The sequence below is a fragment of the Dendropsophus ebraccatus genome, chromosome 1 (genome assembly GCF_027789765.1).
Source record: "Dendropsophus ebraccatus isolate aDenEbr1 chromosome 1, aDenEbr1.pat, whole genome shotgun sequence".
NCBI classification, from domain to species: Eukaryota; Metazoa; Chordata; class Amphibia; order Anura; family Hylidae; genus Dendropsophus; species Dendropsophus ebraccatus.
The window spans coordinates 6,348,000-6,365,318 of NC_091454.1; the positions used below are offsets into that span (position 1 = coordinate 6,348,000).

At 43.6% G+C, this 17,319-nt stretch overlaps 1 protein-coding gene across 1 annotated transcript; it reads left to right on the forward strand.

Annotated features, from left to right (window-relative positions):
- The first annotated feature begins 207 nt into the window (after positions 1-207).
- On the forward strand, positions 208-16,853 carry NINJ2 (ninjurin 2). The gene is made up of 4 exons (XM_069951499.1): positions 208-279; positions 14,558-14,798; positions 14,927-15,109; positions 16,663-16,853. Exons 1-3 carry the CDS (start codon positions 247-249, stop codon positions 15,091-15,093), a joined length of 441 nt encoding a protein of 146 aa, XP_069807600.1. The 5' UTR covers positions 208-246; the 3' UTR covers positions 15,094-15,109; positions 16,663-16,853.
- Positions 16,854-17,319: the final 466 nt, after the last annotated feature.

The window sequence follows — 17,319 nt, forward strand, 5'->3', positions numbered from 1 at the left end:
GTTCCAGCACTGATGCTGGGGGTTGTAGTTGTAGTTGTAGGCACACTCGGCAGGGAATGTGTTACTATCTGGCATCGCACACAATGAGGAATCTGTCCGTTCCCTTTTTGGAGGATAGCGTCTGATTCCAGCTGGATGAATGGCACATGTGTGCGTCCAGCTGTGCCCACGCCCAGAGAACGGCCCCCCGCCTCCGGGACTCTGCGCAGCCACAACAGCAGCAGAGAGAAGACCGGAGCCCAGAGAATGGGGACTGAGGGGGAGAGGATCAGCATGGAGGTGAGTAGACCTGGGGGGGGGGGGGGGTCCTTACTTCCTCTGGTATTTAGGAGACTGGTGTAGAATGTATCAGATCTGGGTCAGAGATTTGTTACATTGTAGCAACAATTCCATCCAATCAGGAAGAGCCGAGAGGACAGTGACCCCGGGACCTCTCATCCACGACCCCTGGGGGGGGTACATTCACAATGATGTACTTTTAACCCAAAAGTTCCCAAAGTAAAGGAAATAGTTTTGGGGTCCCTGGTTACCTCTGAGGGTCCCGGATGGGTCGAGATAATTTACTACTTCTTATCAAGGTTCCTAAAAAGAAGTGATAATGGAGGGGTCTCTGTAGGGTCTTCTCCAGTATAAGACAGGCCATTGGGCCACATCAAGCACCAAGAACTCTTTATAGCTACCCCTGCACCCCTGGAGACTAGTGTTACTGAGTCCTGCTATGTAACTACCCCTGCACCCCTGGAGACTAGTGTTACTGGGCCCTGCTATGTAGCTGCACCTGCACCCCTGGATACTAGTGTTACTGGGCCCTGCTATGTAACTTCCCCTGCACCCCTGGAGACTAGTGTTACTGAGTCCTGCTATGTAGCTGCACCTGCCCCCCTGGATTCTAGTGTTACTGGGCCCTGCTATGTAACTTCCCGGCACCCCTGGAGACTAGTGTTACTGAGTCCTGCTATGTAGCTGCACCTGCACCCCTGGAGACTAGTGTTACTGAGTCCTGCTATGTAGCTACACCTGCACCCCTGGAGACTAGTGTTACTGAGTCCTGCTATGTAGCTACACCTGCACCCCTGGAGACTAGTGTTACTGAGCCCTGCTATGTAGCTACACCTGCACCCCTGGAGACTAGTGTTACTGAGTCCTGCTATGTAGCTGCACCTGCACCCCTGGAGACTAGTGTTACTGAGTCCTGCTATGTAGCTGCACCTGCACCCCTGGAGACTAGTGTTACTGAGCACTGCTATGTAACTACCCCTGCACCCCTGGATACTAGTGTTACTGAGTCCTGCTATGTAGCTGCACCTGCACCCCTGGATACTAGTGTTACTGGGCCCTGCTATGTAACTACCCCTGCACCCCTGGAGACTATTGTTACTGAGTCCTGCTATGTAGCTGCACCTGCACCCCTGGAGACTATTGTTACTGAGTCCTGCTATCTAGCTGCACCTGCACCCCTGGAGACTAGTGTTACTGAGTCCTGCTATGTAGCTGCACCTGCACCCCTGGAGACTAGTGTTACTGAGTCCTGCTATGTAACTACCCCTGCACCCCTGGAGACTAGTGTTACTGAGCACTGCTATGTAACTATGTAACTACCCCTGCACCCCTGGATACTAGTGTTACTGAGTCCTGCTATGTAGCTGCACCTGCACCCCTGGAGACTAGTGTTACTGAGTCCTGCTATGTAGCTGCACCTGCACCCCTGGAGACTATTGTTACTGAGTCCTGCTATGTAGCTGCACCTGCACCCCTGGATACTAGTGTTACTGGGCCCTGCTTTGTAACTACCCCTGCACCCCTGGAGACTAGTGTTACTGGGCCCTGCTATGTAACTACCCCTGCACACCTGGAGTCTAGTGTTACTGAGCACTGCTATGTAACTATGTAACTACCCCTGCACCCCTGGATACTAGTGTTACTGAGTCCTGCTATGTAGCTGCACCTGCACCCCTGGAGACTAGTGTTACTGAGTCCTGCTATGTAGCTACCCCTGCACCCCTGGATACTAGTGTTACTGAGCACTGCTATGTAACTACCCCTGCACCCCTGGATACTAGTGTTACTGAGCACTGCTATGTAACTACCCCTGCACCCCTGGATACTAGTGTTACTGAGCACTGCTATGTAACTACCCCTGCACCCCTGGATACTAGTGTTACTGGGCCCTGCTATGTAACTACCCCTGCACCCCTGGAGACTAGTGTTACTGAGTCCTGCTATGTAGCTGCACCTGCACCCCTGGAGACTAGTGTTACTGGGCCCTGCTATGTAACTACCACTGCACCCCTGGAGACTAGTGTTACTGAGTCCTGCTATGTAGCTGCACCTGCACCCCTGGAGACTAGTGTTACTGGGTCCTGCTATGTAAATACCACTGCACCCCTGGATACTAGTGTTACTGGACCCTGCTATGTAACTACCCCTGCACCCCTGGAGACTAGTGTTACTGAGTCCTGCTATGTAACTACCCCTGCACCCCTGGAGACTAGTGTTACTGAGCACTGCTATGTAACTACCCCTGCACCCCTTGATACTAGTGTTACTGGGCCCTGCTATGTAACTACCCCTGCACCCCTGGAGACTAGTGTTACTTAGTCCTGCTATGTAGCTGCACCTGCACACCTGCAGACCAGTGTTACTGAGTCCTGCTATGTAACTACCCCTGCACCCCTGGATACTAGTGTTACTGAGTCCTGCTATGTAGCTACACCTGCACCCCTGGAAACTAGTGTTACTGTGTCCCGCTATGTAGCTTCACCTGCACCCCTGGAGACTAGTGTTACTGAGCACTGCTATGTAGCTGCACCTGCACCCCTGGAGACTAGTGTTAATGAGCCCTGCTATGTAACTACACCAGCACCCCTAGAGACTAGTGTTACCGAGCCCTGCTATGTGGCTGCACCTGCACCCCTGGAGACTAGTGTTACTGAGCCCTGCTATGTAGCTGCACCCCTGGAGACTAGTGTTACTGAGTGCTGCTATGTAGCTACACCTGCACCCCTGGAGACTAGTGTTACTGAGCCCTACTATGTAGCTACACCTGCACCCCTGGAGACTAGTGTTACCGAGTCCTGCTATGTAGCTACACCTGCACCCCTGGAGACTAGTGTTACTGATCCCTACTATGTAGCTACACCTGCACCCCTGGAGACTAGTGTTACTGAGTCCTGCTATGTAGCCACACCTGCACCCCTGGAGACTAGTGTTACTGAGTCCCTTTAAGTTATTTTACTTTTAAGATTTCTTAGAGACAAGTGATAATTTTGGTTTTCTGTGGGTCGTTTCATGCGGCCAATCAGGCTTTAAGGTCCAGGTGCAGCTGCTACTTCTGCACCCTCTATAATTACACCTACACCCCTGGAGTCCTGCATTATGGTTATTTTAAAGGTCACTAGACAAAGGATCTCCCATCTTGGCTTAAAGATTTAGGACCACAGTCTAGGGACAACATTTCTCTTCTAGTTCAAAGACATAGATTGAGGGTCTTTCAGACAAGTCCCTGGTCCCCAGTGCAATAGCTGTAATAGGACCCCTACCTATCATCTGACATTTATAATACTAGGGTCTTCATATGGTCAATCAGGTACCTAGGCTCAGGTGTAGCTGCTACCATTGCACCCCCTAGAGTTACACCTACACCCCTAGACACTAGTGGTACTAAGTCCCTCTGAGTTATTCTTCTTAGGGACTAACTGCACCCCTGAACCCATTTGAGTTATAGTTCTTTTAGAACTTAGTAGAGAAAGTTTCTAGTAGTCAAGTAGTTACTCTGTTGCATGTCTTATGTGGCCAATTAGGCTTTTAGGCACAGGTTCAGCTGCTACCTTTGCACCCTCTAGAGTTACCCCTACACCCTTGGAGACTAGTGGTACTGAGTCCTACTGAGTTATGGTTCTTGAAAAAAAACAATACTAGAGAATGGTTCGTGGAAAAATTAGGGAGATGTTAGGATACAGAAAGCTCCTAGGTCCAAAAGCAACTACTACCTGTGCACACAATAGAGCAACACTTACACCCCTGGAGACTAGTGGTACTGAGTCCTTCTGAGTCCTATGGGTAACACCATGCATAATATAAAAAAATATAAAAATACTTGGCTTTACTCAGTATTGTAGTATTTATATTATTTTACCTAGCAGGCAGTTTTTGTTTAGTATCATTCTTTATACAGACACAGAACAAGCAGTGGGTAGAGTGAATTATGACATCTAATAGGGAATCAGCAGAACTGTGAATGCAGCTCTGAATGGGACTGGAGAATAAGCTAGTTCCATGGACCATGCAGCTTCTGCAGCTATATACCCCCCTTGCCATATATTTATCTTACCGTTCTGCTAACACCCCCTTCCCTGAAGTTTCTGAGATTTATTTCGCAGTGGAGAATATTCCTAATTTTCCCCAGATGTCGGTGTAAGCAGATCGTCCGTCCGTGCACCTATAGGATTCCTGCGACCTCAGCTCACCCTGCTCCTGCTGGAGCTTGTAGTGCACTCTGTATAATAGGGAGGGATTACGGCGCTGGTAGCCGAGCATTATGTAGCGCAGTCTACTATCCTCTCTGGATAACATAAGGTTTGTATGTTGTATGATATGGTGGATGTCGCTCTATGAGGAACAGTCAGTAAAGTAAACTGTACAAGTGCGGACAGGTCCTGGTATCAGAAATCTTATAGTGATCGGTGACTAATAACAACAAACCCCCAGACCACCCCCCTAAATCCTGGACTGTGTCCATAAGTCTGGTCAGACCGCAGTAAATCAAGATTCCTTATTGGTTGAGTGACAGTGTTTACCTCCAAAGCGCCGAGCCCTGAACTTTCCTGTCTGTACAGTAACTAAACCCCAGAATCAGGGCCGGCTCCAGGTTTTTGTGGGCCCTTGGCGAGAAAGCCTCAGCGGGCCCCTTTGTATAGCACACCTCGGGCACACCTAGGGGAATGTCCCCTGCCGCCATAGTAATGCCCCCTGATCTCCCTCTGCACAAGAAAATAAAAAAATAAAATCATACTCACTAATCCGGGCGGGGGACGGGTCCTCTTCTCCCTTGTGTGCGCCTTGTGGATCCACCAGCAGGCGCAGAGCGATGACATCATCACGCCTGCTGGTGAGAGCGCATCCATGCTAGAATGGACTAGAATGAAGGTGCTAGAAGGAGGTCGTCCCCCTGGAGTCTGTATTCTAGCTTCTTCACCATAGAGCAGGCTAGAATGGAGTTACAATCAGGAGGCATTACATGAGGTATACCAGGGGGAACTACAACTCCCAGCATGTCCAGCCTGTTATTATGGGAGATCAGAGGACATTACAGGAGGAGATATAATAGGACTACAACTCCCAGCATATCCAGCCTGTTATTATGGGAGATCAGAGGACATCACAGGAGGAGATATAATAGGACTACAACTCCCAGCATATCCAGCCTGTTATTATGGGAGATCAGAGGACATCACAGGAGGAGATTTAAGAGGAGTACTACAACTCCCAGCGTGTCCAGCCTGTTATTATGGGAGATCAGAGGAGGAGATTTAAGAGGAGTACTACAACTCCCAGCGTGTCCAGCCTGTTATTATGGGAGATCAGAGGCCATTACAGGAGGAGATTTAAGAGGAATACTACAACTCCCATGATGGACAGCCTTTTATTATGGGAGATCAGAGGACATCACAGGAGGAGATATAATAGGACTACAACTCCCATCATGGCCAGCCTGTTATTATGGGAGATCAGAGGCCATTACAGAAGGAGATATAAGAGGAGGAATACAACTCCCAGCATATCTAGCCTGTTATTATGGGAGATCAGAGGACATCAGAGGAGGAGATTTAAGAGGAGTACTACAACTCCCAGCATATCCAGCTTGTTATTATGGGAGATCAGAGGACATCAGAGGAGGAGATTTAAGAGGAGTACTACAACTCCCAGCGTGTCCAGCCTGTTATTATGGGAGATCAGAGGCCATTACAGGAGGAGATTTAAGAGGAATACTACAACTCCCATGATGGACAGCCTGTTATTATGGGAGATCAGAGGCCATAAGGCCCCGTTCCCACTGAGCAAAGCTAGTGGAATTCCGCAACGGAATTGTCCGCCGCGGAATGCCGTTAGCCTCCCGCTCATAATGGGAGTCTATGGGAGGCGCGCGCTGCTTCTCTGTGCGCGCTGAAGAATGAACATGTTCATTCTTCAGCGCGGACAGGGCAGGAGCGCGCGCCTCCTATAGACTCCCATTATGAGCGGGAGGCTAACGGCATTCCGCGGCGGACAATTCCGTCGCGGAATTCCGCTACCTTTGCTCAGTGGGAACGGGGCCTTACAGAAGGAGATATAAGAGGAGGAATACAACTCCCAGCATGGACAGCCTGTTATTATGGGAGATCAGAGGCCATTACAGAAGGAGATATAAGAGTAGGACTAAAACTCACAGCATACAGAGGGAAAGTATTAGTGAGCCCCGCCTCCTCATGTCACATGACAATGATCACAGGTCCTTCATCCACCTGCAACCTCTCCCGTTCTCAGCCCCGCCCCCTTATGACGTCACCACAGGTCCTTCCCCAGTGCAGCAAACACAGCAGGTCCTTTCCCAGCCCCTCCAGCCCTCCCCCGGACTTGGGGTCGGCAGCACCGGCCCCCCGGGGTGTCCGGGGGTCGGTGATGTGGCGGGCGCCTGGCTCACTGCTCGGGCAAGTGTTGGGGGCCCCTTGGGCTGCCGTGGGCCCCGGCACTTGCCCGAGTATGCCGGGTGCTGACGCCGGCCCTGCCCAGAATACACCACAAACAACGGACCTGGAAGACGAGAAAGGTTTAAAAATTAACACAAGTGTGCAAACAGCTTATAGAAGTTCTATCCCTGTATATATGGAGCAGTATTATAGTAGTTATATTCCTGTATATAGGGGGCAGTATTATAGTAGTTATATCCCTGTATATAGGAGCAGTATTATAGTAGTTATATCCCTGTATATAGGGGCAGTATTATAGTAGTTATATTCCTGTATATAGGAGCAGTATTATAGTAGTTATATCCCTGTATATAGGAGCAGTATTATAGTAGTTATATTCCTGTATATAGGAGCAGTATTATAGTAGTTATATTCCTGTATATAGGAGCAGTATTATAGTAGTTATATTCCTGTATATAGGAGCAGTATTATAGTAGTTATATCCCTGTATATAGGAGCAGTATTATAGTAGTTATATCCCTGTATATAGGAGCAGTATTATAGTAGTATATTCCTGTATATAGGAGCAGTATTATAGTAGTTATATTCCTGTATATAGGAGCAGTATTATAGTAGTTATATTCCTGTATATAGGAGCAGTATTATAGTATATTCCTGTATATAGGAGCAGTATTATAGTAGTTATATTCCTGTATATAGGAGCAGTATTATAGTAGTTATATTCCTGTATATAGGGGCAGTATTATAGTAGTTATATTCCTGTATATAGGAGCAGTATTATAGTAGTTATATTCCTGTATATAGGAGCAGTATTATAGTAGTTATATTGCTGTATATAGGAGCAGTATTATAGTAGTTATATTCCTGTATATAGGAGCAGTATTATAGTAGTTATATTCCTGTATATACGGGGCAGTATTATAGTAGTTATATTCTTGTATATAGGAGCAGTATTATAGTAGTTATATTCCTGTATATAGGAGCAGTATTATAGTAGTTATATTGCTGTATATAGGAGCAGTATTATAGTAGTTATATTCCTGTATATAGGAGCAGTATTATAGTAGTTATATTCCTGTATATAGGAGGCAGTATTATAGTAGTTATATCCTTGTATATAGGAGGCAGTATTATAGTAGTTATATTGCTGTATATAGGAGCAGTATTATAGTAGTTATATTCTTGTATATAGGAGCAGTATTATAGTAGTTATATTCCTGTATATAGGAGCAGTATTATAGTAGTTATATTCCTGTATATAGGGGACAGTATTATAATAGTTATATCCCTGTACATTGTCTCATTGAGGATTAGCACCACACTCAGTACTGGCGTTAGGCTCCTGGCACTCAGTGTGAAGGTGTGTCACTCGCTGGGTGCTGCCACACACACAAGGCTGGGCACACTGGCACTCGGCCATATTTCTTGCTGGAGAATAATATGAGTCACGAGTGTGAATGATTAAATGTAACCTGAGTGAATCTGTTGCCAGCTCTCCTGTCCTGGATAATAGACTGTACCCAGATACAGACATGTCAGCTCACCCGGGTCAGGCGGAGATAAGGAGGAGATTTGGGAGGTTTCCTCGTCTGTGAGAGCTCAGTCCTTATAGGAGGCAAATAAGGAATCATAGAAACCTGGACAGGAAGGTTATCTGCTCCCTCAACAATGGGTGTAATATCACATAGGGAAGAGGCGGCTCACAGGACTGGAGGCTTAGATACAGAGGCCCAACAGACAATACCACACAGGATTAGATACAGTAGCTCAGCAGATAGTATCACATATGATGGGCTTAGATACAATAGCTCAGCAGATAGTATCTCACATGATAGGCTTAGATACAATGGCTCAGCAGTCAGTATCACACATACAAAACAAATGTAAATGTTAACATACTATCTAAGAAGAGCATAATGTATATACCTGGGCTGAAGTTTGTCTGTATACTGTTATATAGAAATACTGGGCATGAGCTATACATAGTTTCCTGAATGGCAACACTGCCACCTGCTGGCTACAAGTGATTCCCATCAGACAGCAAGAGAAGTGGTACTGTGCACTGTATATATATATATATATATATATATATATATATATATATATATATATATATATATATATATATACACTGAGGATTACACCCAGCATACAGGACAGGAGAAGTGGTACTGTGCACTATATATATATATATACTGAGGATTACACCCAGCATACAGGACAGGAGAAGTGGTACTGTGCACTGTGTGTGTATATATATATATATATATATATATATATATATATATATATATATATATATACACACTCACCGGCCACTTTATTTCTAATCAGCCAATCACATGGCGGCAACTCAGTGCATTTAGGCATGTAGACATGGTCAAGACAATCTCCTGCAGTTCAAACCGAGCATCAGTATGGGGAAGAAAGGTGATTTGGTGCCTTTGAACGTGGCATGGTTGTTGGTGCCAGAAGGGCTGGTCTGAGTATTTCAGAAACTGCTGATCTACTGGGATTTTCACGCACAACCATCTCTAGGGTTTACAGAGAATGGTCCGAAAAAGAAAAACCATCCAGTGAGCGGCCGTTCTGTGGGCGGAAATGCCTTGTTGATGCCAGAGGTCAGAGGAGAATGGGCAGACTGGTTCGAGCTGATAGAAAGGCAACAGTGACTCAAATAGCCAACCGTTACAACCAAGGTAGGCAGAAGACCATCTCTGAGCGCACAGTACACAGTATGGGCTACAGCAGCAGAAGACCACACCGGGGGCCACTCCGCTCAGCTAAGAACAGGAAACTGAGGCTACAATTTGCACAAACTCATCGAAATTGGACAGTAGAAGATTGGAAAAACGTTGCCTGGTCGGATGAGTCTCGATTTCTGCTGCGACATTCGGATGGTAGGGTCAGAATTTGGCGACAACAACATGAAAGCATGGATCCATCCTGCCTTGTATCAGCGGTTCAGGCTGGTGGTGGTGGTGTCATGGTGTGGGGAATATTTTCTTGGCACTCTTTGGGCCCCTTGGTACCAATTGAGCATGGTTACAACGCCACAGCCTCCCTGAGTATTGTTGCTGACCATGTCCATCCCTTTATGACCACAATGGACCCAACATCTGATGGCGACTTTCAGCAGGATAATGCGCCATGTCATAAAGCTAGAATCATCTCAGACTGGTTTCTTGAACATGACAATGAGGTCACTGTACTCCAATGGCCTCCACAGTCACCAGATCTCAATCCAATAGAGCATCTTTGGGATGTGGTGGAACGGGAGATTGGCATCATGGATGTGCAGCCGACAAATCTGCGGCAACTGTGTGATGTCATCATGTCACTATGGACCAAAATCTCTGAGGAAGCTTCCAGCACCTTGTTGTATCTATGCCACCAAGAATTGGGGCAGTTCTGAAGGCAAAAGGGGGTCCAACCCGTTACTAGCATGGTGTACCTAATAAAGTGGCCGCTGAGTGTATATATATATATATATATATATATATATATATATATATATACATACACTGAGGATTACACCCAGTATACAGGACAGAAGTGGTACTGTGCACTGTATATATATACTGAGGATTACACCCAGTATACAGGACAGGAGAAGTGGTACTGTGCACTGTATATATATATACTGAGGATTACACCCAGCATACAGGACAGGAGAAGTGGTACTGTGCACTATATATATATATATATATATATATATATATATATATATATATACTGAGGATTACACCCAGCATACAGGAAAGGAGAAGTGGTACTGTGCACTGTATATATATATACTGAGGATTACACCCTGTATACAGGACAGGAGAAGTAGTACTGTGCACTGTATATATATGCTGAGGATTACACCCAGCATACAGGACAGGAGAAGTGGTACTGTGCACTGTATATATATATACTGAGGATTACACCCAGCATACAGGACATGAGAAGTGGTACTGTGCACTGTATATATATACTGAGGATTACACCCAGCATACAGGACAGGTGAAGTGGTACTGTGCACTGTATATATATATATATATGTATATATATATATATATATATATATATATATACTGAGGATTACACCCAGCATACAGGACAGGAGAAGTGGTACTGTGCACTGTATATATATATATATATATATATATATATATATATATATATATACTGAGGATTACACCCAGCATACAGGATAGGAGAGGTGGTACTGTGCACTGTATATATATATATATATATATATATATATATATACTGAGGATTACACCCAGCATACAGGACAGGAGAAGTGGTACTGTGCACTGTATATATATATATATATATATATATATATATATATATATATATATATATATATATATATACTGAGGATTACACCCTGCATACAGGACAGGAGAAGTGGTACTGTGCGGTCTCCATATATACAGGACAGGAGACGTGGTACTGTGCGTACATGAGGAACAATACCCTATGATTCTGTAGCTTCCTTGGAATGTGAATTGTTACATTTATTAGGTTCTGATGTCATCTATAAGCGATGATGTCATTGAGCAGGGTCCTATAATTGTGGAGTTACATGATGTTGGCATGTCACCCTGGGCGCTGTGACTCAGCCATGACACAGTGTCTGGGTAGCAGGGAGCGGTAGGGAGGTTGCTGATGGCATTCTGTCAAGCTGGCAGAGATATATTACATATAACCCGGGCAATGTCACATAAAGGCATAAGTGACCGGTCCGGTCCGATTACATGTCCTGACCCTGAAATTCACATCCGCTGAAACAGTCTGATAATCCCTGGTCACATCGGGAGGAAACCAGGAGTAAAGTGCCAGTCCTAGAGGACATGATACATCCTCGCGTGTCCTAACAATACAAGACATGATGAGAATGCGGAGAGCATGTAATATTATATAACTGCTGATACTGTATGTTAGGATATTGTGAAATGTGTATGTACAACAATATAACTACTATAATACTGCTCCTATATACAGGAATATACTATAATACTGCTCCTATATACAGGAATATACTACTATAATACTGCTCCTATATACAGGGATATAACTACTATAATACTGCTCCTATATACAGGGATATAACTACTATAATACTGCTCCTATATACAGGAATATAACTTCTATAATACTGCTCCCTATATACAGGAATATAACTACTATAATACTGCTCCTATATACAGGAATATACTATAATACTGCTCCTATATACAGGAATATACTACTATAATACTGCTCCTATATACAGGGATATAACTACTATAATACTGCTCCTATATACAGGGATATAACTTCTATAATACTGCCCCTATATACAGGGATATACTACTATAATACTGCTCCCTATATACAGGAATATAACTACTATAATACTGCTCCTATATACAGGAATATAACTACTATAATACTGCCCCCTATATACAGGAATATAACTACTATAATACTGCTCCCTATATACAGGAATATAACTACTATAATACTGCTCCTATATACAGGAATATAACTACTATAATACTGCCCCTATATACAGGAATATACTACTATAATACTGCTCCTATATACAGGAATATAACTACTATAATACTGCTCCTATATACAGGAATATAACTACTATAATACTGCTCTTATATACAGGGATATAACTACTATAATACTGCCTCTATATACAGGGATATAACTACTATAATACTGCCCCTATATACAGGAATATACTACTATAATACTGCTCCTATATACAGGAATATAACTACTATAATACTGCCCCTATATACAGGGATATAACTACTATAATACTGCCCCTATATACAGGAATATATATACAGTGGGGCTTTTTGGGTCTGGTCCTGTGACATTGGGGGTGCAGGGCCGTTCCATGGCCTCCCTTCCCTGCACGTGCACGCTTTGCGGGGTTGGCGGTCACTGACCGACACGGTGTGGAGTTAGCGTAGGGACCCGTGTGGACCAGAGGACCTGCGCAGTGGTACACGGGGCAATATGGCTTGATCAATTCATATACAGACACTCTGGTGTTTATTTTTAATATAGGCCTAGCGGCATTAGTATCAGCCATAGATGGATGTGCAGCGGTTTCATTCTCTCCAGTTCGTGTATAACTACTATAATACTGCCCCCTATATACAGGGATATAACTACTATAATACTGCCCCTATATACAGGAATATAACTACTATAATACCGCTCCTATATACAGGGATATAACTACTAGGGGGGGCCCTATAGGGTCTGTTCCTATGACAATGGGGTTGCAGGGCCATTCCGTGGCCCCCCTTCTCTGCTTGCGCACGCTTTGCGGCACAGTGATGTTTTTGGTTAGGGACTCATGTGTATCAGAAGACCTGCACGTGGTACATGAGGCAATATGGTTTGGCCAAATTATATACTAACTTCTGATGTTGTTTTTAAATGTAGCTGAATAGGCTTTGGTGTCAGCCATGGGGGCGATGTGCAGCCATTTCTGTCTTTTTGGCTTGTGCATATAACTACTATAATACTGCTCCTATACACAGGGATATAACTACTATAATACTGCTCCTATATACAGGAATATAACTACTATAATACTGCTCCTATATACAGGAATATAACTACTATAATACTGCTCCTATATACAGGGATATAACTACTATAATACTGCTCCTATATACAGGAATATAACTACTATAATACTGCTCCTATATACAAGAATATAATTACTATAATACTGCCCCTATATACAGGAATATAACTACTATAATACTGCTCCTATATACAGGAATATAACTACTATAATACTGCCCCTATATACAGGAATATAACTACTATAATACTGCTCCTATATACAGGAATATAACTACTATAATACTGCTCCTATATACAGGAATATAACTACTATAATACTGCTCCTATATACAGGAATATTACTACTATAATACTGCTCCTATATACAGGAATATAACTACTATAATACTGCTCCCTATATACAGGAATATAACTACTATAATACTGCTCCTATATACAGGAATATAACTACTATAATACTGCTCCTATATACAGGAATATAACTACTATAATACTGCTCCTATATACAGGAATATAATTACTATAATACTGCTCCCTATATACAGGAATATAACTACTATAATACTGTCCCCTGTATACAGGAATATAACTACTATATACAGGAATATAACTACTATAATACTGCTCCTATATACAGGAATATAACTACTATAATACTGCTCCTATATACAGGGATATAACTACTATAATACTGCTCCTATATACAGGGATATAACTACTATAATACTGCTCCTATATACAGGGATATACTACTATAATACTGCTCCTATATACAGGAATATAACTACTATAATACTGATCCTATATACAGGGATATAACTACTATAATACTGCCCCCTATATACAGTGATATAACTACTATAATACTGCCCCCTATATACAGGAATATAACTACTATAATACTGCTCCTATATACAGGAATATAACTACTATAATACTGCTCCTATATACAGGAATATAACTACTATAATACTACCCCTATATACAAGAATATAACTACTATAATACTGCTCCTATATACAGGAATATAACTACTATAATACTGCTCCTATATACAGGAATATAACTACTATAATACTGCTCCTATATACAGGGATATAACTACTATAATACTGCTCCTATATACAGGAATAATATTGCTTTGTGCGGTTTTCTTGTGATTTATTATATGTTGCAGATTCGTTTCCGGTTTTCAGACTTTCTGGATTATCAGATGCCGGAGTGCTGGATTCTCGCCGGTATTTATGTACGGTTTTGCTTTCGTGCTGCAGGCGGCGTCCGGTAACCCCGGGGGGCGCGGGGTGAGATCTGCCCTGAATATTAACCATTACGCCACGAAGAAGAGCCTGGCGGAGAGCATGCTGGATGTGGCGCTGTTCATGGCAAACGCGGCCCAGCTGAAGGCGGTTCTGGAGCAGGGGCCGAGCTTCACCTATTACGTCACCCTGATCACCCTCATCAGCCTGTCCCTGGCCCTGCAGGTCGTCATTGGGATCCTGCTGATCATCATTGGTAAGAGAGATTTGATGGAGTGTAGTACCACAATGTGTCCAGCAGGTGTCAGTGCTGTCCTTGCTTCCAGGCTTATTCTTGCTGCTCATTGTTGGGATCTTTAACCCCTTGTGTCCCTTTATCCACAGCTCGTAAGAACCTGAATGATGTATCTAAGCAGCCGGGCCTGGATGTGATGAACAATGTGGCCACCGCTCTCGTCTTCGTCACCGTCCTCATCAATATCTTCATTACGGCGTTTGGGGTGCAGAAGTCTGGTCTGTACCCATCGCGGGGGCCACGGGAGGTGCACTGAGGGGCCAAGGCAGCAGGTATCTAAGCCCGGCCTGTGGGGTGCTAGAAAACCTAGTAAATGTCATTATAAATTTATCTGGGACAATATACTAGTCACTTGGTGTATCTAAGCCTGTCTTGAGTGATACCGTCTGCAGATATGCTGTATCTAAGCTTCTTGTATAGGATATTGTCCCTAGAAATTATCTAACTCTATCCTGTGTGATACTGTCATGTATCTAAGCCCAATCTTTGTAATACAGCCTGTATCTAAGCCGTTGCACCGTATCTAAGCTTGTTGTGAGTGATATTGTCTGACACTGTATCTAATCCTATTCTGTGTGGTACTGTCTGCTGAACCCTTGTTTTCATGTCTGTTATGTGATACTGTCACCTGACCTGATGTATCTAATCTTACTGTGTGTATCCACTAGACTGGTGCATCTACACCTTCCATATGTGATACTGTCTGTTCTTTTTCTGTATCTAAAACCATTTACGTGTGATACTGTCTGTTGTCATCCTGTTTCTTAGCCAATATATTAGGTGTGATACAATCTGCTGTATCTAAGTCTGCCGTGTGCTGTTTTCTTTTGAGCTGCTGTATCTACGTGGGTGTATCTGAGCCTAGAATGTGTGATATTTTCTGCTAACCCCCTGTATCTAATCCTATCGTGCATAATGTGTGATAGTTTGGGCTGTGTGTATCTCAGCTTATAATGTGTGATAGTTTTGGCTGCCTGTGTGTATTTAAGCTTATAATGTGTGATAGTTTGGGCTGTGTGTATCTAAGCTTATAATGTGTGATAGTTTTGGCCGTGTGTATCTCAGCTTATAATGTGTGATAGTTTTGGCTGTGTGTATCTCAGCTTATAATGTGTGATAGTTTTGGCTGTGTGTATCTAAGCTTATAATGTGTGATAGTTTTGGCTGTGTGTATCTCAGCTTATAATGTGTGATAGTTTTGGCTGTGTGTATCTCAGCTTATAATGTGTGATAATTTTGGCTGTGTATCTAATCTTATAATGTGTGATAATTTTGGCTGTGTATCTAAGATTATAATGTGTGATAGTTTGGGCTGTGTGTATCTAAGCTTATAATGTGTGATAGTTTTGGCTGTGTGTATCTCAGCTTATAATGTGTGATAGTTTGGGCTGTGTGTATCTCAGCTTATAATGTGTGATAGTTTTGGCTGTGTGTATCTCAGCTTATAATGTGTGATAATTTTGGCTGTGTATCTAAGCTTATAATGTGTGATAATTTTGGCTGTGTATCTAAGCTTATAATGTGTGATAGTTTTGGCCGTGTGTATCTCAGCTTATAATATGTGATAGTTTGGGCTGTGTGTATCTAAGCTTATAATGTGTGATAGTTTTGGCTGTGTGTATCTAAGCTTATAATGCGTCATAGCTTTGCCTGCGTGTATCTAATCATATAATGTGTGATAGTTTTGGCTGTGTGTATCTAAGCGTATAATAGTTTTGGCTGGCTGTGTGTATCTAAGCTTATAATGTGTGAAAGTTTTGGTTGGCTGTGTGTATCTAAGTCTACAGGTCAGATATAAGGTGTCCCCCTCTCTTCTTTGTTGCAGACCCCCCCCGCGATACAGACACGTGGACTCTCCTGGGCTCGGACTGAACCTCACCTGTTCCTGATTTATTATCATTATTGTTCTTTTTATTGTTTCGCTTCTCCTTCTTTTCTTTGTTCTCTTATTAATTTATTTTTACTCTTCTGTTGTTTTCATTCCGATCAGATTTGTTACATATAAATATAAATGATCTTCTCATAGTCAGGTTCATGGACTCTGTGCTGGGGGGGAGGAGCTTCTCTGTACTGTGCTGGAGGAGAAGAGCTTCTCTGTACTGTGCTGGGGGGGAGGAGCTTCTCTGTACTGTGCTGGGGAGAGGAGCTTCTCTGTACTGTGCAGGGGGAAAGGAGCTTCTCTGTACTGTGCTGGGGGAGAGGAGCTTCTGTGTACTGTGCTGGGGAGGAGGAGCTTCTCTGTACTGTGCTGAAGGAGAGGAGCTTCTCTGTGCTGTGCTGGGGGAGAGGAGCTTCTCTGTACTGTGCTGGGGGAGAGGACCTTCTCTGTGCTGTGCTGGGGGAGAGGAGCTTCTCTGTACTGTGCTGGAGGAGAGGAGCTTCTCTGTACTGTGCTGGAGGAGAGGAGCTTCTCTGTACTGTGCTGGAGGAGAGGAGCTTCTCTGTGCTGTGCTGGAGGAGAGGAGCTTCTCTGTGCTGTGCT

What these genes read in the sequence shown, in the direction of transcription:
- NINJ2 (XM_069951499.1), top strand. Translation starts at nt 247, where the DNA reads ATGGGGACTGAGGGGGAGAGGATCAGCATGGAG. An exon ending in GGGAGAGGATCAGCATGGAG is followed by an intron (nt 280 to 14,557) that starts GTGAGTAGACCT and finishes TTCGTGCTGCAG; the next exon opens with GCGGCGTCCGGTAACCCCGG. An exon ending in GATCCTGCTGATCATCATTG is followed by an intron (nt 14,799 to 14,926) that starts GTAAGAGAGATT and finishes CTTTATCCACAG; the next exon opens with CTCGTAAGAACCTGAATGAT.